Source organism: Mchenga conophoros, linkage group LG6 (assembly GCF_057382185.1).
Source record: "Mchenga conophoros isolate Kocher_MC1m ecotype Shallow Benthic linkage group LG6, M_conophoros_male_GT1.1, whole genome shotgun sequence".
Classification (NCBI taxonomy): Eukaryota; Metazoa; Chordata; class Actinopteri; order Cichliformes; family Cichlidae; genus Mchenga; species Mchenga conophoros.
In genome coordinates, this window is record NC_140531.1 from 14304873 (window position 1) to 14328616 (window position 23744).

At 40.0% G+C, this 23744-nt stretch overlaps 3 protein-coding genes across 5 annotated transcripts; 1 reads left to right on the forward strand and 2 right to left on the reverse strand.

The window, feature by feature from the left end:
* Nucleotides 1-2527: 2527 nt before the first annotated feature.
* LOC146572307 (cytochrome P450 3A30) lies at nucleotides 2528-8112 on the reverse strand. Of its 2 annotated transcripts, none has more exons than XM_085276348.1 (13): nucleotides 7957-8112; nucleotides 7774-7867; nucleotides 7217-7269; nucleotides 6902-7001; nucleotides 6693-6806; nucleotides 6423-6511; nucleotides 6162-6310; nucleotides 5926-5984; nucleotides 5773-5839; nucleotides 5530-5690; nucleotides 3394-3620; nucleotides 3102-3264; nucleotides 2528-2805 (listed from the first exon to the last, which is right to left on the reverse strand). In XM_085276348.1, exons 1-13 carry the CDS (start codon nucleotides 8025-8027, stop codon nucleotides 2728-2730), a joined length of 1425 nt encoding a protein of 474 aa, XP_085132474.1. In that variant the 5' UTR covers nucleotides 8028-8112; the 3' UTR covers nucleotides 2528-2727. The 2 variants fall into 2 exon arrangements, with proteins under 2 accessions (XP_085132474.1, XP_085132473.1); XM_085276347.1 differs by having other exon boundaries at nucleotides 5926-6053; nucleotides 7957-8084.
* Nucleotides 8113-8593: 481 nt separating this feature from the next.
* Nucleotides 8594-16389, forward strand: LOC146572308 (cytochrome P450 3A30-like). 2 transcript variants are annotated; one of them, XM_085276350.1, is made up of 14 exons: nucleotides 8594-8720; nucleotides 8861-8954; nucleotides 9074-9126; nucleotides 9287-9386; nucleotides 11810-11923; nucleotides 12007-12095; nucleotides 12269-12411; nucleotides 12504-12628; nucleotides 13101-13176; nucleotides 13262-13422; nucleotides 13531-13598; nucleotides 13951-14109; nucleotides 14731-14893; nucleotides 15010-16389. In XM_085276350.1, exons 1-14 carry the CDS (start codon nucleotides 8650-8652, stop codon nucleotides 15115-15117), a joined length of 1524 nt encoding a protein of 507 aa, XP_085132476.1. In that variant the 5' UTR covers nucleotides 8594-8649; the 3' UTR covers nucleotides 15118-16389. The 2 variants fall into 2 exon arrangements, with proteins under 2 accessions (XP_085132476.1, XP_085132477.1); XM_085276351.1 differs by lacking the exons at nucleotides 8594-8720; nucleotides 8861-8954; nucleotides 9074-9126 and adding an exon at nucleotides 11352-11613 and having other exon boundaries at nucleotides 9295-9386.
* On the reverse strand, nucleotides 16015-22300 carry LOC146572309 (cytochrome P450 3A40-like). Its single transcript, XM_085276352.1, has 13 exons — nucleotides 22215-22300; nucleotides 22040-22133; nucleotides 21508-21560; nucleotides 21250-21349; nucleotides 21043-21156; nucleotides 19821-19909; nucleotides 19560-19708; nucleotides 19197-19324; nucleotides 19044-19110; nucleotides 18801-18961; nucleotides 18362-18588; nucleotides 18050-18212; nucleotides 16015-17971 (listed from the first exon to the last, which is right to left on the reverse strand). Exons 1-13 carry the CDS (start codon nucleotides 22283-22285, stop codon nucleotides 17894-17896), a joined length of 1494 nt encoding a protein of 497 aa, XP_085132478.1. The 5' UTR covers nucleotides 22286-22300; the 3' UTR covers nucleotides 16015-17893.
* Between the last annotated feature and the right edge of the window lie 1444 nt (nucleotides 22301-23744).

The window sequence follows — 23744 nt, forward strand, 5'->3', positions numbered from 1 at the left end:
ACACGTCGTCATAAGCTCACTTGACTGTCACACAGCAACTGAAAAGCGACAGCACACACTATGTTGGCGTACCTTAAAGTAATATCACTTTCACCTTTTCACTAAAGGTTTCAGTGAGAAATATTTAATCCGACATCATGTGACGGTTCAAACATGTGCTAAAAGATCTGTTTAGTGCTACGCATTGATCTTTTTGGTTCAACCCTCTGTGAAATGCACTAAATAACGATTTCCTTGTATTTAACGATTCCGAAATGCCCAAAGTTTAAAAAAAGAAGGAAAAAAACATTTTGCACTTGAAACTGAAAGTAATTTGTGTGATTTCTTTGCTTTGTTCCCCATTCTTTAGTTTCTAGTCTAGCCCTGTAGTCTAAAACTGTGTTTTCATTTCACTTTTTTTTTTAAAAAAACACGATTTTTATTGGTTTATTAGGCTGTGGGTTTTTTTTTCCATTACCGTTTTTGTAATCTTACCTTTGTTTTAGGCCTGTTTATTATTTATGCCTGTTTTATCTCTATTTGTATAAACACTGACCAAAATGAAACACGGATCTCATTTGGTGCCCCAAACAATGAAACATGTAAATATATTAGTTTCATCACTTGGCATCCATACACAGAAATGTGTCTGTCTCCACAACCAAATAGGTTAATTATTTACCAATTTAGGGCACCGCTCCAAAGGTTATAGTGAAATGAGGCACAGTACTTTCAACTTCATACTGTCAAAGTGAATGAAAAACATTACTTACAGGATATTTTATTGTGCTTTAAAAACATTGCAACCAACTACTATACAGCATTACGGATTTTCCATTTCAAGAAAGGTCAAATGCAAAGTCATGGTTTTATAGTTAAGAGCTTGATTATGTCAAAATTGGATTAATAGTTTAGGGAAAGTAATCATTAGAAAATTAGCAAATATTTAGAGGTGAAAAACCTGTTGTCTCTCTTTAGAGAGGCATGGTTCCACATGAGACAGAAATTCAAACAGATTTGCTAAGAAGTGACATAATTATGCATTTTAAAAATAAACCCTTTTATTAAATAATTGTGTTACAGAAGAGACTTCTGAAACAATACATTATGAAACAATCCTTACAAACTGCTATCATCATGCATATCATTTATTTATGTAGTATATTTGAACACAGTGCAGTGTTGTTTCTTAGATTTTTTTTAAACAGTGTATTTAAAACCAAGTTGAAAATAAAAACAAAAACAAATGCAATGGAAACAAACTGCACTGCAGTTGCACAAAACGGCTAAAATAAACATTTTAGACAGCATAGCCCGAAACAAAACTCAGCAATGATTTTAAACGAAAATGGCAGTGAACGCCACACCTGGGGCCCTCTGAACGGACATGGTTCATGTGGTCACAAAAGGAAACTGGTGGTTGTGTTCAGTTTCATCACAGACTTTCTAGGATGGTCTCTTGAGATTAAAATCTAGCTCTTATTCATAACTGATCATTCTCTTTCACTTTCACGTCTTTCCTGGATTCTGGTTACGGTTAGTGCCCAAAAGACTGCACGTACTGTCTAATATAAATAAATGAAAACGATGCAATTCTCATATTAAAGCTTCTAAAACACAAAGTATATATTATTGTACATTTGGGCTAAATCCCATTTTAGTCTAATCAAGTGATATGGTTCTATAGTTGTGATGTAATGGCGCGGATTTCAGCTATTTCCAGCGTCATGTAGTCCTCCAATCCAACCTTAAGAACATTTAGTGTTTGCACTGTAGCTGGTTTGCCCGCCTCAGATTTTTTTTTTTTTTATCTCTAGCCTCTGTTTATAAACATGGAAAGAACAAGATGGACTAAAACCCGGAGAATGGATCAGTGAAGGGGCAAGAGCACATGAACTTAAGGGGAAAAGTGTCCACTCGAGGGCGCTGTTAGAGCAAAAAAAAGAGGCTATTTTACTTCAGTGCTTCATACAGATATACATTTCTTAAGGTAAAGCTTTTTTTGTTTGTTTTAACATTTGGTAATTAATGCTCTTACACAACAGCAGAAAGCACTCTTGTGTCTTTATCCCACTCAGGTCGTCCCCATGATCTAAGAGCCTGAGTGGTTAAGAAATGGGCCTGACATTTTAAACTTCTCTTCATTGGCTCCCTTTAAACCTAGAAATCAGGTTAAAATCCACCACATGCCTGTCATTAACCTTTTTCTCCATTTTCCTCCAGAGTTTTAATTTTTTTTTTCCTATTTCTTGTTTGTGGTCTCTCTGTGCCCCCGACCAGGCCCCGCCCTGAGCCTTGTTCTGCTCGCTGTGTCTTCCAGGTCAAAAGAAATTTGTCCTCCACATCATCACCAAACCTTTCACTAAAGCAATTATGGGGTCTCTCTCTGGTACTGTAGGGCATTCACTTTAGGTCATATAATACCTTGAGTTGACTGTTGTTGGAAACTACATAAAATTGAATTTTAACATTTATTTTCCTAATGTGAGCAGCAAAGTGACTACATTCAGAGTTATCTGCAGCGCATAAAAATGACAGGACAGAGTAGAAGAATCTGGACATTCTTTATTGATTTTTAAAGATCAGTAAAATGGTTCATCTGTCACTCAGTTAAGAAAAAAGATGCAGAGGTACACTCTTGTACTGTTTTGGTAAAAAACTAGCATTTGCTTCTGTACACAAAAGGTTTGTAACGAGCACAATTAAGAAGAGAATCTTTCATTATCATTTTTATTTTTAGCAGGAAGGTTAAGAACGTGGCACCAGCTTCAGTTTGATTGGTCGTTTTGGTTGTAGCAGACCCTGGATGTCCAACTCAAAGGGGATCTGCAAGGAAGTGACATGTAAAATAAATGACAAATACACACAAAACTCTGCCTTCTTATTTCAGATCTCCAAACAACTTAAGGTGGAAAGCTGATGGAAAACGTAGAAATGCGTAAAATCCAATTGTTTTATGAAAGTGCTGTGCCAGTTCATGGCTTTTTATCTTTGGACTGATGTACACTGTGGATGCATCGTCCACATCACTATTAAACTAGCAGTGAATAATTTTGGGACAGGGCTCTTCATACAGCATAAAAAAGGCAATGGCAGTTAGAGAAGATGATCTGGGCTCTCACCTCGGTCTCCTTACACACAGAGAAGCTGTACCTCTGGAGGATCTCCACTATTGCAAGTTTCATCACAACCAGAGCAAATCGCATCCCAATGCAGTTCCTCGGGCCTGCTCCAAAAGGCATGTAGCTGTACGGATCAATTGTCTCCTTGTTTTCCTTGCTGAACCTGAGAACACACACACACACACACACACACACACACACACACACACACACACAGTATATTAACAACAGAAACTGGGATATATCCCACAGAGCTTCATTCTGCTTTGTCACATCAGACACCTTTCCGTACCTCACAGGTTTGAATTTCTCTGGTTCAGGCCAAATCTCGGGGTCCCGGTGCATCGGCCAGGTGGGTACCATGACAACCATACCTTTTGGAATCACAAAGCCATTTATCTCCACACTGGCCTTGGCCACACGCTCCAAACGTGAAGCAATGGGGAACAATCGGAGAGACTCATTGATGACACAGTCGAGATACTCCATCTGCATTAGTTCCTGGTACTGGATGGGAGCCTGAACACAAGCACATAAACATGTCTTTCTGAGCCACTTCTTGATATCACCCACAAACTGGACTTTTGTGGAGTAGGGGTGGGTTTCAATTGTCGCTTTTCCGATTAAAATCCATTTTAGCTTGAATAACGGGATACTGATTCATTATGTCCTGAATAGATTTTAAATATACATGTACTTCGCCAGAATCACCAGAATCTCATGTTAATGTTTTCATTTCAACAACCACCAAACAGCTAAAACAGTAAATGAGAGCAGATAAACGGATTCGACACAAAGACGTAAACAGAAAGCGTGGATCCGACTCATCAGAGTCTGTGAGATGTCGGCTTTCTCACCCGACAGCAGGTACATGGACACGCAGTCAGGGCTGAAAGAGTCTGAAGCTGCAGGTTTTGTCACTTTCCAACCAAAATTCACTGAACCAGCAGCAAAAGAAGATCAAAACTAGCTTCGCATTAGATAAATATCCTCATTATTCCCTCTTACCTTTGCTGTTTTGCTTCCACCACGATAAAAATCCCACTTCCTGCAAAGCTCTCTCTTTCAGTGTATTTCAAGAACAGTTTACTATCTCAAATCGCTGTTTTCTGCATTATTCACTTGCTTACCCACCAGTCTACCGTTGTTTACAGCGCTGTTAGTCGCAGTTTTTTTAAATGACTTCTGACAAGAAAGTCTAATTTCTGCTGTTAATTCCCAAGAAATATGAAACCTTTAAAAATGATACAACAATCATTGCAAAACGCCTACCTGTGTCTCAAATAACACCTAACTTTGCACTGCTTCACTTCCGCAGCATCAGGTAATGTTCATATGTTGATTCAAGGTTTTCTTCAGTTTATGATCTACTGCAGAATATTTTTAAGGCTATCTGCTATAAAAAGCCAGGCCAGGAAAATCTACTTCATGTTTTTCTGTGTTTTATCTTTGACACAAAGGCATCTGCTGTGATGCTCACACCTCTGATGAAGTGTCACAAGTGCCAGTACTGATAAATGATCAGAGTTATAATATTTCTGACTGTCTGACGCAAAATTTACCCCCATTCAAATCGAATCAAATTGTGGATCGAATCAAATCGGAACCTTGTGAACCGAAATTGAATCTATTATAGAAATCAGTGACGACACCCAACCCTATTGTGGAGTTCTTCTGCCCTCTAGTGGTACAATTTAAAAACAGCTGTTTGGATTTCTGGTTGAGAGACAGTCTGTATGCACTATTGCAATGTAGTAATTAATCCAAGAAAATACACGAAATAAGGTCAAAGGAAATTAAATTAAAACAGCCTTGAAAAGAAATTAAAGAAAAAAACATAAAACTTCTTATAGGTAAATTTTGAGGTTTATTATGAACTTGATCATTATGCATTCAGAGGGCCCGGTGGTGCCAGTGTCCGGCAGCCTCGCCTCTGTCAGTGCGCCCCAGGGCAGCTGTGGCTACATGTAGCTTGCCATCACCAGTGTGTGAATGTGTGTGTGAATGGGTGAATGACTGAATGCAGTGTAAAGCGCTTTGGGGTCCTTATGGACTAAGTAAAGCGCTATACAAATGCAGGCCATTTACCATTGTTAAAAGCTGACTTCTTCTTCTGTGAACTTTTTATGTTGTTTGCAAAGGAAGCTTGTGTTTATTGTGTCTTTGTGAAATGATTTTAACACCACTTTGCAGCCCTCCTTGGCTATCACAGCTCCCTGAGACAGCTGGATTGGCCCCCATCACCCCACGACCTTAAACTGGATAGAAGGAAATGGATGGATTTTCGTGTATAAATCAGGATGTGTGTTTGCATTAAAAGGGAGATGAGTCAAGCCTAAATCTGGAGTAAGGTGGGATCTCATCAAAGAAAGGTTTTTCTCACTTTAAGACTGCTATTCAGTTCCAGATGTTTTCACTTCTCACGTACCTTGTTAGGGAAGGTTGCATCCACCTCCTCCTGCAGCTTTTTCATCACCTGAGGGTTTGTTGCCAAATTGTAAGACAAGAAAGTGAGAGAGCTGCTGGTCGTTTCATAGCCAGCAAAGAGGAAAATCATTGCTTGGGAAAGGATCTCATGATCTGTCAGACCTGAGGAGGTAGGAGGGATATACACGTTAGAACAGCTTTAAGCTGGTTTTTCCATGTGTGGAGACGTGTGTCCGTGTATCACCTTTATCCTGTTTGGAATCATTATTTTGCTGAGAGTCGATCATTAGCTGGAGGAAGTCCACTCGAGTCTGGAAGTCAACAAACACAGTCTGAGAACAGCTGTGATTTTATGTCAGAACAGGTTATTGGTACAAACACGAACTCACAGCTGTACCTTTTGTTTGCTGCCCTCACGATCAATCTTGATCTTCTGTAGTGCAGCGTAAAAGAAGTCTGTCACAGATGCAGGGAAAAAGGAAAACTCAAATTTTTCCAATATGGGACCCATGAAAGGAAAGAAGGCTGAAATTAAACAAACAAGAGGACATTTATTAATGGAAGATGAAGGACAGCAGCTGCATTGATGATCTTGCATGAGCTGCAGTTATAAAAATGTAATGAATACTTTACCAACAGTGAGGAAGATGGGGTTGAAAAAGTCAAATTTCAGCATCTTTTTGATGTTTGTGACAAAAGGATCTGAGGGGTTGTTGAGAGAGTCGATGTCCACACTGAAGGCGGTGCTGGTTACCACATCCATACTGTAGGGTCCGAAAAACCTGCAAAACCACACAAACACATCAAACATGACCTTTATTATTGCAGACTTAGAAGAGATGAATCTGCGTTTTTTCTGATGTATTTAAATGAAAACAGTATGAGAGTTCTCACTCTTTCAGCTCTAGAGGTTCATCTTTATCTGCTTTCTTTTTCATGCTGCTGATCAGGACGGCTGAATGCTGCTTCATGATGTCAAACATCTGAGGCACAAACAGACAAAAAACAAAAAAGTCAACCCTGAATGCAATTTCAGCAGCACAGAGGTAACACTGTTTTTCTACATCTACATTCGGACTGAACAAAATCCTAAAGAAGGGAGCATTCATGTTAATAGATGTCTTTTTTGGCATTGTATTGTTTTCAGGGCAGAGAGGGACGTACCTCTTTCAATCTCCCAGAGGTGAAGGAGGGAGAAAGGACGCTGCGGATCCTCCTCCACTGATCATCCTCTGCAATGGACACAGCATCGTACAGCGGCCCATTCAGACGGAAATTCTGCAATAACATTCAAAGCAGCTGGTGATGAGGACAGACGGTCAGATTTTTTTTTTAAAAAGAGACTGATTGAGTCGTATAATGTCCTTACTAACCCTGCGGTTTGTGAAGAAAGAGTAACACTCCTTTATCAGGATAGTTTTTACCATGGCGGGATCAGTGATACACAACACGGGCTGACGGCCATCAAAAATGCTGTACAAACAGTGAGGGGGGATTAATAAAACAATAATTAATATGTTCATTTTTCATGTTCACACACACACACACACACACACACACACACACACACACACACACACACACACACACACACACACAGGCACCTGTAAAACTGAAGCACAGATAATAACCATATTCTATATGCATTCAGAGTCACACAAACACACACTGTAGAAAACACTACTTACCCCCACATTTTCCCATATTTCTTATAACTTTCTTCATCAAAGTTAAAAAATCCCTGGAAACAAGAGCAATACAAAAGATCTAATTATTAAACACATCATGAGCTGTTTATGACGTAGAACACTGAACAACACCAGATCACACAAAGATCAAGTGTGTAGTGTTGGCTACACGGGGGCAGTACGTGACCATAGGTCACAGTGAAAGTTAAAGAAGGTGGGGCTTATCAAAAAGACTTCAACTACACCAGAGAACGATGATAACACAATTAAAAAATGTGTGTCATCTTTCAATTAGTCTACAAATCATAGAAAATAGTACTTGGATCATTATGCAAATATGACCCAGGTCAAGCTATTACCAAGACTTTGGAAAATGTAGATAAACTGAAAGAGCAACGAAGTCTGGTTCACTGATCTAACACTGTGCACACAGGCAGCGTTCAAAGTGACGTGTGGATCTGAGACATTAATATAGGGATCATACATTTGAAACAGTCCACAGTGGATACAGTATATGCAGTATATACAGTATATACAGTGTAAGTGTTATTGCCCACCTTTCTATATTTCAACATGGTGCCAAAAAATGGGATAGGTGAGGGCCCAGGGACTCCCAGTCTCTTAAATGTCCCATATGTCCAGCAGGAATACCTGTGAAAAACATGGAACAGGTGTAAGAGAATAAAAGAAGAACAAAAAGTGGAAATAGCTGAACACATCCAGTAATCTTTAAAACTTACACAAACAGCAGCGTGATGAGGGCAGCCAGCAGGGTCCACGTCTCTGCGGACAAGAAGAAGAAGTACGCCATGTCTGCCAAGTTTCTCTCTTCTCTTCTTCTGTTTTTTCTCTTCTCTCAGTGGTAACACAAGCGTCCTGACCAGAGCCTTTTATATTGTGCTGCACACACATGTTGCATGAGAAAGGGAAGTGTGTGTGTGAGTTTAACCAATAGCAGCAGAGAGCGTCAAGTGAATAATTAACAGAGAGAAAGACTGAGGAGCATTTACTGCGTCATAATCACGAGTAGTAGCTCTGCTGTTTGTGACCCTGCAGTTTTCAGCCCTTCATTTTTGTACTTTATGAGTTTAAAACAAACAAAAGAAGCACAACAATGCAATAAAAACAGCTGTGATTAGCATAAAGGTTTTGTTGTTTGAACTTTAATCTTATTGTATTTGGTATTTGAATGTTACAGAGCAGTCACAGTCAAGTCATTACGAACATTTTTTGGTCAAATTGTTTTATATAAACAGCTTTAAGCTTATACTGTACTCACAGAAAAAAAACATGTCCAGGCATGTACTCACATCTGTGGGTGAAAGTTCTTTTCCTGTTTTCCTTCAGCCTGGAAAGAGGAAAGAGGCTGGTTTATGTAACAGGACTCCTCTCTGAGATCAGATTAATTTAATGCAGCCGAGCAAGAGGGAGCCATGGGTTTTGTTCTTCTCTTCTCTTTGCAAACATGGATACTGCTGATCACATTTATCTGCATATTTGTTATGTGAGTTAATGTTTACAGTAAAACAGTTTAAATTTAAGCTGGCAACAGCTGAATTGGTCAAGACAAGCAAGTTAACAGTAAACAGTGTTTGAGTGAACCTGTGCACCTTCATGCTTTAACCCCTTTGATGTTCTTTCTAGGTACGGCCACTGGACCTTTGGTATATTTGAGAAGATGGGGATCCCGGGTCCAAAGCCAGTCATGTACTGGGGAACAATAGCCAGGCACAACCGTGTATGTAAATCCTTGTGATTGCTATTTGTAAAGATCGAATGATTTGTACCAAGTTCAGAAGGATACAGTGAATAATGTATAACATATCTTGGTGATAAATATGCATTTCCTGTTAACAGGTTCACTACTTAGATGACTACGAATGTGCTCAAAAGTATGGGAGGATATGGGGGTGAGTTTGTAAAACTGTCCATATAAGAGCTTGTGCGTGTTTTTAATTTATTTCTTTGTTTTTGTCAGCACAACTGGAGCCAAAGTTCCTTCAGCAATTAAAAATATTTTCCACTACAAATACCTCCCAAAATGCAGATGTGTTCTGTGTAAATGTTCAGTGTGTATGAGTTCAGGAAACCCATGCTGGCTGTGATGGATCCTGATATGCTGAAAACCATCCTGGTGAAGGAGTGCTTCACCTACTTTACCAACCGCAGGGTGAGAACACGAACATGAAATGAACACTGACTGAAACAAAACACCCAACAGTCTGTTATAGTAAAACTTTGTGGTAACTAGTAACCCTGGGATATGATTGTTTTTTGTTTTTTCCAATAAAACGATCAAAACAATCAAAACGATCAAATCATCCTGCTGGAAATACAAAATTTCAAGAAATGTTTTCGCGAGTTCCCTCAGTAACAACAGAAGCTGAAAACACTGAAAACTGTGAAAATCCTCTGCTCACATAATTTCCATCCATGTTTCAGATAAACTCTATTCATGATTATGATAAATACCACTGCACTTGAATATGACATACAGTCAAGCTTTGCTCTTTCGTACCTTTTATCGCTGGAAAAAAGTGTGATATTCGACCCAAAGGTGGTTGAAACATGCTAATGTTAGCATGTGTACATACAGCATACAACAGTAACATATCAAGCACGCTCACTTTCTGCTCTGATATGGCTCTTTAGCTTTTAAAATTATATAATAACACTTTTAACATAGCACATGTTCAAAGATGTAACAACTTACACTATCAGTCAAAAGTTTGGACACACCTTCTCATTTAATGTATTTTTATTTTTATTTTTACTACTTCCTACATTGTAGATACAAACTGAAGAAATCAGATATATGAAGAAAGATATATGGAGTTATGTAGCAAAGTCTTATATTTTAGATTCCTTAAAGTTGCCACCCTTTGCTTTGTGACAGCGCTGCAAATCCTTGGCCTTGTTTCAATGAGCTTCATGATGTGATCACCTGAAAAGGTTTTCACTTCACAGGTGTCCCCTGTCAGCATTCATTTGTGGAAATTCTTGCCTTCTTAATGGGGTTGGGACCATCAGTTGTGTCAGGTTGGTACACAGTTGACATCCCTATTTGACAACTGTTAGAATTCCTATTATAGGAAGAACCAATCAGCTAAGTAAAGAGAAACGACAGTCCATCATTACTTTAAAAACTGAAGGTCAATCGAGAACATTGCTAAAACTTTGAATATTAATGTTCCCAAGTGCAGTCGCAAAAACCATCAAGAACTACGACGAAACTGGCTCACATGAGGACCTCCCCAGGAAAGGAAGACCAAATGGTAAATGGCCTGTATTTGTATATTGCTTTTACTAGTCCCTAAGGACCCCAAAGCGCTTTACACATCCAGTCATCCACCCATTCACACACTGGTGACGGCAAGCTACATTGTAGCTACAGCCGCCCTGCGGCGCACTGACAGAGGCGAGGCTGCCGGACACTGGCGCCACCGGGCCCTCTGACTACCACCAGTAGGCAACGGGTGAAGTGTCTCGCCCAAGGACACAACAACCGAGACTGTCCAAGCTGGGGCTTGAACCGGCAACCTTCCAATTACAAGGCGAACTCCCAACTCTTGAGCCACAATCGCCCCCAAGAGTCACCTCTACTGCTGAAGATAAAATCATCTGAGTCACCAGCCTCAGAAATTGCAAGTTAACAGCACCTCAGATTAGAGCCCAGATAAATGCCACAAAGAGTTTCAGTAGCAGACACATCTCTACATCAACTGTTCAGAGGAGACTGTGAATCAGGTCTTTATGATCAAATAGCTGCTAAGAAGCCACGACTAAGGAAAAGCAACAAACACAAGAGATTTGTTTGGGCCAAGAATAACAAGGACATTAGACCAGTGGAAATCTGTGCTTTGGTCTGATGAGTCCAAATCTGAAATCTTTGGTTCCACCTGGCGTGTCTTTGTGTGACACAGAAAATGTGAACACGTGGTCTCTACATGCATGATTCCCAGCGTGAAGCATGGAGGAGGTGGTGTGATGGTACTGGTGCTTTGCTGGTAACACTCTTGGGGATTCATTCAAAATTGAAGGCACACTGAACCAGCATGACTACCACAGCATCCTGCAACAACACGCCCTCCCATCTGGTTTGCGTTTAATCGGACCATCATTTATTTTTCAACAGGACAATGACCCCAAACACACCTCCAGGCTGTGTAAGGGCTGTTTGACCAAGAAGGAGAGCGATGGCCTGGCTTCCACAGTCACCTGACCCAAACCCAGTCGAGATGGTTTGGGATGAGATGGACCTCAGAGTGAAGGCAAAAGAGCCAACAGGTGCTCAGCATCTCTGGGAACAAGACTGTTGGAAAACCATTTCAGGTGACGACCTCATGAAGCTCATCGAGAGAATGCCAAGAGTGTGCAAAGCAGTAATCAAAGCAAAGGTCGGCTACTTTGAAGAATCTAAAATATAAAACATATTTTGAGGGTTTTTTGTTTACTATATGATTCCATACATGTTCACTCATAGTTTTGATTTGCATCTGCGAATCCTTTGCCTTATCATTGTACAAGTATTTACAGCTGTTTGCCAAACACGTGCAAACATATAACCACGACTTAAAACCACTATCTCTCTAGAACTTTCGTCTGAACGGAGATCTCTATGACGCAGTGTCTCTGGCTGAGGATGATCAGTGGAGACGGATTCGTAACATCCTCTCTCCCTCCTTCACCTCTGGCCATCTAAAAGAAGTAGGTGGAGACATATGGAGGTTACAAAAGAGTATTATTTGTCTTCACCATTGTTTCACTTGCGTTCTTTTCCTCTGTTCAAGATGTTTAGCATCATGAAGCATCATTCGCACAAACTGACAGACAGCCTGCAGTCCAAGGCGCACAATGATGAGGTCATTATTGTGAAAGAGTGAGTGATACCATCCAAGCTACGTTTGTAAAACATTAAACCTCAGATTTTCCCCCAAGATGAAAAATAAATGTGTTAGCTAAAGGAACTTGTGGGCTGATTTTGCAGCTGTGTGGAGCAAACAGTTGAAGGCCTTGAATGTGCCACTGCTGAGTACAATGTGTGCATTCCAGCTTCTTTGGATCCTACAGCATTGACGTGATGGCAAGCTGTATATTCAGTGTGGATTTTGACTCAATCAAGAACCCTTCAAATCCCTTCATCACCCACGCAAACCAGATGTTTAAATTTTCCATTCTTCTTTATATTTTTCAAGGTACTGCCTCTGTTTTGTTTTGGGTTTTTTTGTCTTATTATTAACAGATTTATTTGGTAACCAAACGTTTTGACCCATTTTTTCTTTCTCAGCATGCTTTCCAATTTTTCTTCCTCTCCTGGAGTGCCTGGGTGTCTCCTTGTTCCCCAAGTCTTCTACCGCTTTCTTAAAGTCAGTTGCGGAGAAGGTCAAAGCCGAACGCATCAGCTCGTCCCAGGTTTGGACAAACACAAGCTCGGTATCGTCATAAATATAGTCTTGTCTCGCAGCTCATCGAATGCTTAGCTACAATGAAACTTGCAGAAATCCAGTTGAGAAACCACTAACAGATGACTGAAACAATCTCACCTCATGACCTGTTTACATGTTTTAGTCACATCGTGTGACCTTGATTGTTAAATAGAAATATCCAAATATGCCTACCAAATCTCCTGTGATCTCAACATGGTGTGCCACACATGCCTCACATATAAAAAGATCACCAGAAGATGCGAGGTTTCAAATTTCCTAAAGAGAATTATTGGCGCCAATTCTTAAACTCATATTCCCTGATTTTAGTTTTATGGTAAATCATTTTTATGTGTGTGTGTTTGAGGTTCACCTTCACATGCGGGCATTGTTTCAAGTGCTTGTTCAGATATGATGTAAAAGTCATTTAATCAGATGTGTTTTCGTATGACCTGTTTTAGGCTTCAGATGATATGCTTCAGCATTTGATCAAGTGTCAGACAGCCAGTGAAAATGACAAAGAAAAGAAGCATAAGGGTAAAAACATCACTACACATAGAGTCCCTGTGGTCACATCTATGCACATCAGATGTCTCATGCCCTCTTCTGTTGTTCCTAACAGGTCTTACTGAACACGAGATAATTTCCCAAGTGACCATGTTTGTGTTTGCTGGCTACGAGACGAGTGCCATCGCTCTTGTTTTTTTAGCGTACAGTTTGGCACGAAATCCTGAAATCATGAAACGCCTTCAAAGTGAAATAGACTCCACTTTCCCAAACAAGGTAGAATCAAAGTTTCTGATTATGGAGTTGTTTTCTTAATATTATTTGATGAAAACATTAAATCAGAGCTGTCTTTAACCAAAATTGTGATTTGTAACAACCTTATAGGGTCCAGTTGAGTATGAAGCTCTGATGCAGATGGAGTACCTGGACAGTGTGGTCAGTGAGTGTCTGAGGTAATGAGCTTTTACTTGTGCTTGCTGAAAGAATATACACTATGAGACCGCGTGGTGACAAAGAGAGAGCGTAGGAGCGTACCACAGCCAATAGGACCTGAGTTACAGGCTGTGTAAATGTGTGATCTAAGACAGTCCAGCACATACTTGCAGGTTGTGAGAGGGCATGCAAGCTGGGACATTGCACATGGATTGCACAAACACCAGCATACAAGAATAATTTAAAAAAAATTGCCACCTAGTGAAAACACATATACTCATACCACATCAATCCAAATGCCAGTAGGAGTGCTTGTGATTGCATGCTTAGTGAAATACAGACATTTAAAAAGTATTCCCATTTTGTCAACAGGCTGTACCCCTCAATTCCACGTCTGGAACGAGTGGCTAAAGAAACTGTAAAAATCAGTGAAATCACAATCCCAAAGGGCATGCTTGTTATGGTTCCAGTCTACGCTCTGCACCGTGACCCGGAGCTGTGGCCAGAGCCAGAGGAGTTCAAACCTGACAGGTAGTTAGCAAATTAGCAAGTTAGCAATTTATCTTATCGTTCTGAAGATAAATAGCAACAATTCTGCAAAGCTACTTATCATTTACTTAAGTCATGCCAACAAGGAATTTCCAAGTACAGCCTTTCTCACTACTGGGGATTCTGAGGGATGTTGAGGGTTGTTTACTCATGCAGTCATTCACTGCCAAGATTAACCCTGTAAAACTTAAAACAACTAAATAATCCACAGAAAGTTACATTTCAAACAATTCAGTTTTTATTGAACCTTCTAAACTAATGTATTAATTCATAAATAACAGTTTGCACATTTGTTCCATAGTTTAATATCATTTTTGCTACATCTGGCATTTTTATGCAATTTCTTTCTCACAGTAGGCCTGTGTCAGGTTACTGAGGAAAAAAGAAATCACACACAAAAACATGATATGCTTGGCATTACAACATTAAGCATATTTTCTTTTGTAAATATCTTTGTATTATATTTTAAAGGACATGTTATTAGGGCAGCATTTAAACACTTCTGTTATATGATTCTATTAATCAATTTAAAGCAGTCATAGCAGGCAGAAAAAATCATATAAATTGTGGGTATTTGACATATTTTTTCAATTTGTTTTACAGATTTAGTAAAGAAAACAAGCAGAACATCAACCCGTATACTTACCTTCCATTTGGGGCTGGGCCAAGGAGCTGCATGGGGACGCGATTTGCTCTGATGATGGTTAAACTGGCCATGGTGGAAGTTTTGCAGAACTTCAGCTTCTCAGTCTGCAAAGAAACAGAGGTGACTGTGTGTAAATTGCAAACTTAGCTTGACATAATTTCCTTCGTGCAATAAGAAAACAACATTTGCTGTCAAAAACTGATGTTTCTGATTTAGTGAATTTGTTCGTTCCTCAGATCCCCTTAGAGATGGATGTTGCAGGCTTTGTCTCTCCGGTTCGACCAATCAAACTAAAGCTGAAGATGCGTTCCATCAGCTCAGCAAATGTGGATCCATGTAACTAGAAAGCGCTCAGAGATTAAAATGCAAGAAAAACTCTGGGTATGAAAATACCAATTTAATATATTTTATTAATGATCATCTACTCATTTCTTGTCAGTTGGTTAGCATTTAAAAAAGCAGTGAATAATCACTAATCACTGACATGTCACATCATTAAGAAGTAATGACACAGAGTGCCTCACTAACATACAGAAAAAGGTGGAAGATTTACATAAATATTTGGAAAGAGACAACTTTTTAAAATAATTTTGTTTCTGTACATTACCATGATACATTTTAAACGAAACAACTGAGATGCAGTTGAAGGGCAGACTTTCACCTTTAATTCAGTGGGTTGAACAAAAAGATTGTGTAAAAGTGTGAGGAACTAAAGTATACTTTAACACAATCCAATCATGTCAGGAGCTCAAAAGTAATTGGACTAATTAAATAAGTGAAAATACAATGTTCATTTCTAATACTTGGTTGAAAACTCTTTGCTGGTAATGACAGCCTGAAGTCTTGAACTCTGATGCTGGGTTTCCTCTTTTTTAATGCACCACCAGGCCTTTACTGCAGCGGCTTTCGGCTGCTGTTTATTTGGTAGACTTGGATATCTCCCTGGAGAGTGTTGTTCACTTGCTGGTTGTTTTCAAGGGGTTTCTCTAGGAAATGATTCTGCGATTATCCACCACTGTTGGCTTCCGTTGATGTCCAGGTCTTTTGGTATTGCTGAGTTCATCAGTGCTTCCTTTGTTTCTCAGGATGTACCAAAGTGCAGATTTTGCCATTTCCAATATTGTAGGATTTGTCAGCTTCACAGCTTAAGGATGGCTTGTTTCACTTGCACGGAGAGCTCCTTTGACCTCATGTTGTCTCTTCACAGCAAAATCTTCCAAATGCAAGCAACACACCTCAAATCAACTCCAGACCTTTTATTTGTTTGATTGATAATGACACCACGAAGGAATTGCCCACACCTGCTCATTAAATAGCCTTTGAGTCAATTGTCCAAAACAAACAAAATCACAGATCTATAATGAAAGGGTCATGGATGAAGGCTTAATTTAAAGGCTTTAATTTTACACATGTTAAATTACTCTTTCATTGGAAAAGTGATACATAAATATATTTGGGAGACAGCATCTCTTAACTGTGAGAGCTCTAAAAAAAAGCCGAGAGAGTGGGAGGAAGAGAGTGGGTGTGGATGCTGCTTATCTTCCTGGAGGAGCATTTTTCATTTGTTTTATTCTTATTAACCCTGCTGTTCATTAATAAACTATTCTTGCAACAGACACAGCTCATCCTCCGTGGTTTTCTTTGAGTGCATTTTCCTAAGTCAACTAAACACAAGCTGATTGAGAGGCTCAGGCTTTACAGCCCAAAGCTTTTGACACAACTCAAACAGATGACCAGAAGACACAAGGACACTTTTCCAGTGAATGAACACCCTTTTCTATTTAAATTCAAAAACTCAGGTATCTGAGCCAAAAGCCAAAATGACTGTAACGTGATTACATGTAGACATGATCCACGAAATGAAGCTTATGCGTAAATTCAATAAGGAAGCTCTGTAATCAGCCATCTGGCTGTTTCCTGGGTGTTAGTCTGCTTTTCTGTTCTCTGCAGCTCTGTGACTTTCCCACGCTGTCAATCTCAGTAGCGTTATCATTACTCTGGTCCAATTCTGTCATGATGGGTGCTTGGAGTCCAATTGGCAAATACATTAATTCCCTAATCTCCATAAATCATGTTCAAATCCTCCAAGTTGATCTCTCCTTATTGAGCTGCAACAAAAAAGTGGTGGCGCTCCGAGAGGATATGAAAACAAAACACCCGATGTGACGTTTGTAATCAGCTCTTTGGAGAATTAAAGGTTATAATGTAACATAATACTGTAAAGCTTTGTGGTCTAATCATGGTGTATTTTAGTTACCGGCCCCGGCTCGGACAATCTTGGTCGTTGTGTCCTTGGGCAAGACACTTCACCCGTTGCCTACTGGCTGGTGGTGGTCAGTGTTCGGCAGCCTCGCCTCTGTCAGTGCGCCCCAGGGCGGCTGTGGCTACAATGTAGCTTGCCATCACCAGTGTGTGAATGCGTGTGTGAATGGGTGGATGACTGGATGTGTAAAGTGCTTTGGGGTCCTTAGGGACTAGTAAAGCGCTATATAAATACAGGCCATTTACCAGAGAAATATGATTGTGCCCTTTTCAGATTTTATAGATTTCAGCTATTTCCAGGATCCCGTAACCTCTTATCTTGTTCATATACGACTTTGCATTTCCTCCTCTCACCCCAAACTGATCTAGCTAATGGCAGCCCTCCATGAGCTTGGAGGTTTCCACTTGTTAAAACGAAGTTTTTCTGTCCCACTGTCACCAAGTGCTTGCTTGTCTGATTATTGGGATTTTCCCCTGATTGTTGTTGTAATTTGGTGATATATAACTAAAACTGAATTGAATTGAAGTGAATTGAATTGATACATGCTTTAGACAAAAATAGAAATTGTTGATTATTCTTTACAATACGTTGTCATAAACTCTTTGCCCATACTAAACAATGACCGTCCACAAGGGCCAAATGCCTGACTGCTACGTTTTTGTCTTTACTGGATCTATGTTAACGCTTTAAAGCCTAAACCATGAAATAATTGCCAGAAAATTCAAAAAAGAAATTAAATAGAGTGTTTAGTGCACCTGCAGACAAAATAAGGTAGTACAAAAACTGACATGGTGTTTATGTACACAAGAAACATCAAGATTAAAATGAAGAAAAGTCCTCTTCTTAGACGAGGAGGGTTAAGAACGTGGCACCAGCTTCAGTTTGATTGGTCGTTTTGGTTGTAGCAGACCCTGGATGTCCAGTTCAATGGGGATCTGCAGAGAAGTGGCATGTAGAATAAATGACAATAACACACAAAACTAACAGTCAGAGAAGATGATCTGGGCTCTCACCTCGGTCTCCTTACACACAGAGAAGCTGTACCTCTGGAGGATCTCCACTATTGCAAGTTTCATCACAACCAGAGCAAATCGCATCCCAATGCAGTTCCTCGGGCCTGCTCCAAAAGGCATGTAGCTGTACGGATCAATTGTCTCCTTGTTTTCCTTGCTGAACCTGAGAACACACACACACACACACACACACACACACACACACACACACACACACACACACACACACACACACACATTATTAACAACAGAAACTGGGTTATATCCCACAGAGCTTCATTCTGCTTTGTCACATCAGACACCTTTCCGTACCTCTCAGGTTTGAATTTCTCTGGTTCAGGCCAAATCTCGGGGTCCCGGTGCATCGGCCAGGTGGGTACCATGACAACCATACCTTTTGGAATCACAAAGCCATTTATCTCCACACTGGCCTTGGCCACACGCTCCAAACGTGAAGCAATGGGGAACAATCGGAGAGACTCATTGATGACACAGTCGAGATACTCCATCTGCATTAGTTCCTGGTACTGGATGGGAGCCTGAACACAAGCACATAAACATGACTGATGATAGAGACATAGTAAGAAGCTGAACCCTGTGCTGATTTTATATACGAGTACAATATATAAAATAATATAATCACCATAACACAATATTATTATAACACATTATATCTACTGTATGATTTACTTTAGTTTAGTTATGCTAGAAAGAAATATATTGTCTTATATTAAGAATTCTGTGTTGTTACCTTGTTAGGGAAGGTTGCATCCACCTCCTCCTGCAGCTTTTTCATCACCTGAGGGTTTGTTGCCAAATTGTAAGACAAGAAAGTGAGAGAGCTGCTGGTCGTTTCATAGCCAGCAAAGAGGAAAATCATTGCTTGGGAAAGGATCTCATGATCTGTCAGACCTGAGGAGGTAGGAGGGATATACACGTTAGAACAGCTTTAAGCTGGTTTTTCCATGTGTGGAGACGTGTGTCCGTGTATCACCTTTATCCTGTTTGGAATCATTATTTTGCTGAGAGTCGATCATTAGCTGGAGGAAGTCCACTCGAGTCTGGAAGTCAACAAACACAGTCTGAGAACAGCTGTGATTTTATGTCAGAACAGGTTATTGGTACAAACACGAACTCACAGCTGTACCTTTTGTTTGCTGGTCTCTCGATCAATCTTGATCTTCTGTAGTGCAGCGTAAAAGAAGTCTGTCACAGATGCAGGGAAAAAGGAAAACTCCAATTTTTCCAATATGGGACCCATGAAAGGAAAGAAGGCTGAAATTAAACAAACAAGAGGACATTTATTAATGGAAGATGAAGGACAGCAGCTGCATTGATGGACATGTTGTAGTGGTGCCCAGTTTGATCCCAGGAGGAGACACAAATCCTTTAGACTGCACCAGGAAAAAATCTGCCAAAACAAACACGCAGAGCTACAAGCCAAGGTAAACACTTGTTGAATAACGGGAGCAGTCAAAAGGAGCTTCATGTATCAAAATGAATATTTTACCAATAGTGAGGACGATGGGGCTGAAAAGGTCAAATTTCAGCATCTTTTTGATGTTTGTGACAAAAGGATCTGAGGGGTTGTTGAGAGAGTCGATGTCCACACTGAAGGCGGTGCTGGTTACCGCATCCATACTGTAGGGTCCGAAAAACCTGCAAAACCACACAAACACATCAAACATGACCTTTATTATTGCAGACTTAGAAGAGATGAATCTGCGTTTTTTCTGATGTATTTAAATGAAAACAGTATGAGAGTTCTCACTCTTTCAGCTCTAGAGGTTCATCTTTATCTGCTTTCTTTTTCATGCTGCTGATCAGGACGGCTGAATGCTGCTTCATGATGTCAAACATCTGAGGCACAAACAGACAAAAAACAACAACGTCAAAAATGTTGAAACCGGATGCAATTACAACAGCACAGAGTATATATTGGGACTTCCAGGCCATACTCGGCACAGATGTTTCTGTATACTATGCAGACTTGGTTATGGCGTTCCATGAATGCCCTGCCTGCTAGCATCTTGCACCCTGCCATCATGAGCTGGACTGTCTGAGGGGCATCTTTACACAGCCTGCACCTGGGGCCTTGTCTGATGTGATAGACCCCAGCCTCTATGGATCTTGTGCTCAGAGCTTGTTCCTCTGCTGCCATGATTAGTGCCTCTGTGCTGTCTTTCAGTCCAGCTTTGTCCAGCCACTGGTAGGACTTCTATCTGCCGATGGTACATACCATGCAGGAGCCTGTCCTTCCATGATGGTTCCTCGTCTTACTCCTCTTTCCCAGGTTTCTGCTCCCTGAGGTATTCACTGATGCTTCAGTAGGGGCCATCTTCCTGATGTATTCATGGCTGTTCATTGTCTCATCCTGGACTGCCTCCTTCCTTCTGCTTAGCGTACAGCCTCAGGTTGCCCGACTTGGGGTGAGTCATAGGCCTTCTTGTAATCAATCCAGGCAGTGCACAGGTTGGTCAGCCTAGTTTTGCATGATTCTTGATGAAGAAGGTGCCTAAGAAGCACAACAAGCTGCCCATACCTGAGGCCTTGCAAACTGCCAATTAAAGACTCATAGCCTTGGCTAGTGCCTTGAAGAGGTATACCAGAGATAGAAGGCAGGAGAATAAATCAGCTGTAATCCACTGAGCCATTCAAGGTGTTCTCTCAGTGGCAAGGGAACAATATGAGAACAGCCCCACCAAGGCTGGGGATGGAGCAATACTGGAAGAGCATAAAGTACTTTCAATCTACAGAGATCTACAGAGATATGCAGACTATACAGTATATTTATGTTACTTAATTTTTATCCACCACACGAGGGAGTATTATTGCCAGCATTATGTTATGCTTGGATAATGACAATAAAGAAACTTGAATCTTGATGCTATGTTTACCTTTTTAAGTGAATGCTTTTTGCTTCTTTTGTTTTTCAGCATGCAAAAAAAAAAAAAAAAAAGCCAGAGGAGGCAGAGAGTGGGAGAGGGACGTACCTCTTTCAATCTCCCAGAGGTGAAGGAGGGAGAAAGGACGCTGCGGATCCTCCTCCACTGATCATCCTCTGCAACTGTCACAGCATCGTACAGCGGCCCATTCAGACGGAAATTCTGTAATAACATTCAAAGCAGCTTGTGATGAGGACAGAAGGTCCGATTTTTTTTAAAAAGAGACTGATTGAGTCGTATAATGTCCTTACTAACCCTGCGGTTTGTGAAGAAAGAGTAACACTCCTTTATCAGGATAGTTTTTATCATAGCAGGATCAGTGATACACAACACGGGCTGACGGCCATCAAAAATGCTGCGTACCACGACAGTAGAAGAAACAAGAAATAAAACAACTGAACATGCGAACAAGTGAAAGTAATACATTTTTCACTTTCACTTTCACACAGGTCTGCATGATTATTATTTACATCCATAGAAAAGCAGTCATGTACTGTAGACAACATAACTTACCCCCACATTTTCCCATATTTCTTATGACACTCTTCATCAAAGTTAAAAAATCCCTGGAAATAAGAACGAGATATACGGATGATTAATGAAACTTACCAAAAACACAGGTCACGTTTAACAAAGTAGAGACATTACAGGCATAACTGCATCAGTGACGTTAACTTCTAATGATACTGAAGTAACGTTGTGAGGTTTTCTACTTCCTGAGTTAACTAGTTAATCCAGATGTCTCAGTGGCTTTAATCAAAAGTCCGTCACAAGCTACTCAGATATTATTGCTTAAGAGTGCTTGTTGTTGTGTACAGCAGCCAGTTTGCATGTTTCATGCCATACAAATGTGTTTTACAACAGGTGCCTAACATTTAGAGGGGTCAGGGTGAAAGGGTCTTTCATAACCTGAAAATAACTGTACAAAACAACAGCTAAATAAAAAAAACTACACTATTCAAATATGATTGTAGTTGAAAAACCAATGAGCTATTGGAAGACATTGTCCTCGGTGTATACAGTGTAGGCTGGTATCGTAACCCACCTTTCTATATGCCAACATGGTGCCAAAGAATGGGATAGGTGAGGGCCCAGGGACGCCTAATCTCTTAAATGTCCCATATGTCCAGCAGGAATACCTGGAACAGGTGTAAGAGATTTAAAAAAGCAGCACAAATGGTACAAATACCTGAACACATCCAGTAATCTTTAAAACTTACACAAACAGCAGCGTGACGAGGGCAGCCAGCAAGGTCCATGTCTCTGCGGACAAGAAGAAGAAGTACCCCATGTCTGCAACGTTCCTCTCTTCTCTCAGCGATTACACAAACCTATGTGACGAGAGGCTTTTGTCTCCTGCTGCACATACATGTTCTGTGAGTAAGGAAGGGGCGTTGGAGCCGATCCAATGGCAGGAGGAAGCATAAACAGAGACAGAGCTCGAGGAGCATTTACTGTGTATCAGTTAGTTTGATTAGCTCTGCCATGTGTAGTACTGCAGTCTTCATCATTTGTTATTGTACAGCTTGGATTAAAAAAGAAAGAAACCAGCTTGGATTAGCATATAGGTTTTTCTTCTCCTACACAAGAACTGAATGTTTTTCACATCGTAGTTTCTTCAATAAGTGTATGATTCAAACACCAAACATCAAGTCATTCAGCACGCTATCAGTCAGACTGTTTTATGTATACATGCTTAATTCCATACTGTGCTCACAGAAAAGCATGTCCAGACGTGCTCGGTGCTTTCTGTTGGTGGCAGAAAATGCTTTCACTGCTTCTTCCCAGTATGTGCTCACAGCACAGAAAGAGAAAAGAGGCTGAAGAGTTTTGTTATTCTTATTCGTACCAAGGGTAGGTGCACAGTTTTGCTAAACCAGTGACAAAGATACTTCTGAGCCCCTGAAACAAGAGCCATGAAGTGGTTACAGGAAGAGGGTGACAGATGAAGCAATTTTAAACAAGAAGCACTCCCAGAGTGCAAACCTCCACCAAGGCAGCTCACTCTCTAGACAGTATTTACTTTTCAAGGACAGTACTTTATTGTCTGTATATTCATTTTGTCTCATTTGTTCTTTTTAAAAGCACTTTAAGAAGTTTTTTTTTGTGTAGTTTAATAGCAGATAAGGCAAGGATGATAGATGTTTAGTTTGATTACACAAACATCATGTAGGTTGGACGAATAACAGCTATTGATTTGGTAATAACTTTATATGAATAGCTTAAGCTTTTTATATAGCTTGTTATATAATATTATACTTCAGTGTATTTCTAACTAGGAAGCTCTTTCAATACTTTCTTTAAAGGCATATGTTGGACATTTTAGAGTCATCTTGAAATAAAGGCAAATGTAAATGTAAAAGTGAGGTCAGATATTATATATTTGGATGCGAACTATAATGTGATATTTACAATCCCAATGTACCAGGATCACTTTCTAAAAGTTGCCAATACAAAGACAGGCAGAACAATTTTAAGCAGTTTTAAAGATTAAAAAATATTTTATGAAAGTTTGACCTTTTGACCTTAAAGAAGAGGTCAGAGGTCCAAATGTGATATTTAGAATCCTCATATACTATTCCCTGTATACACCTATATGTTGCCAATACAAACAACTGCAGTAAGAAACATAGTTTTAAATAGTTCTATATAGCATTATTATCACTTTGATGAACACTGTACTGCCTGTGTAGCTTTATTAGGTTTTATACAGTAAAGTGATATTGTGATCGAATATGCTAAATTGCACT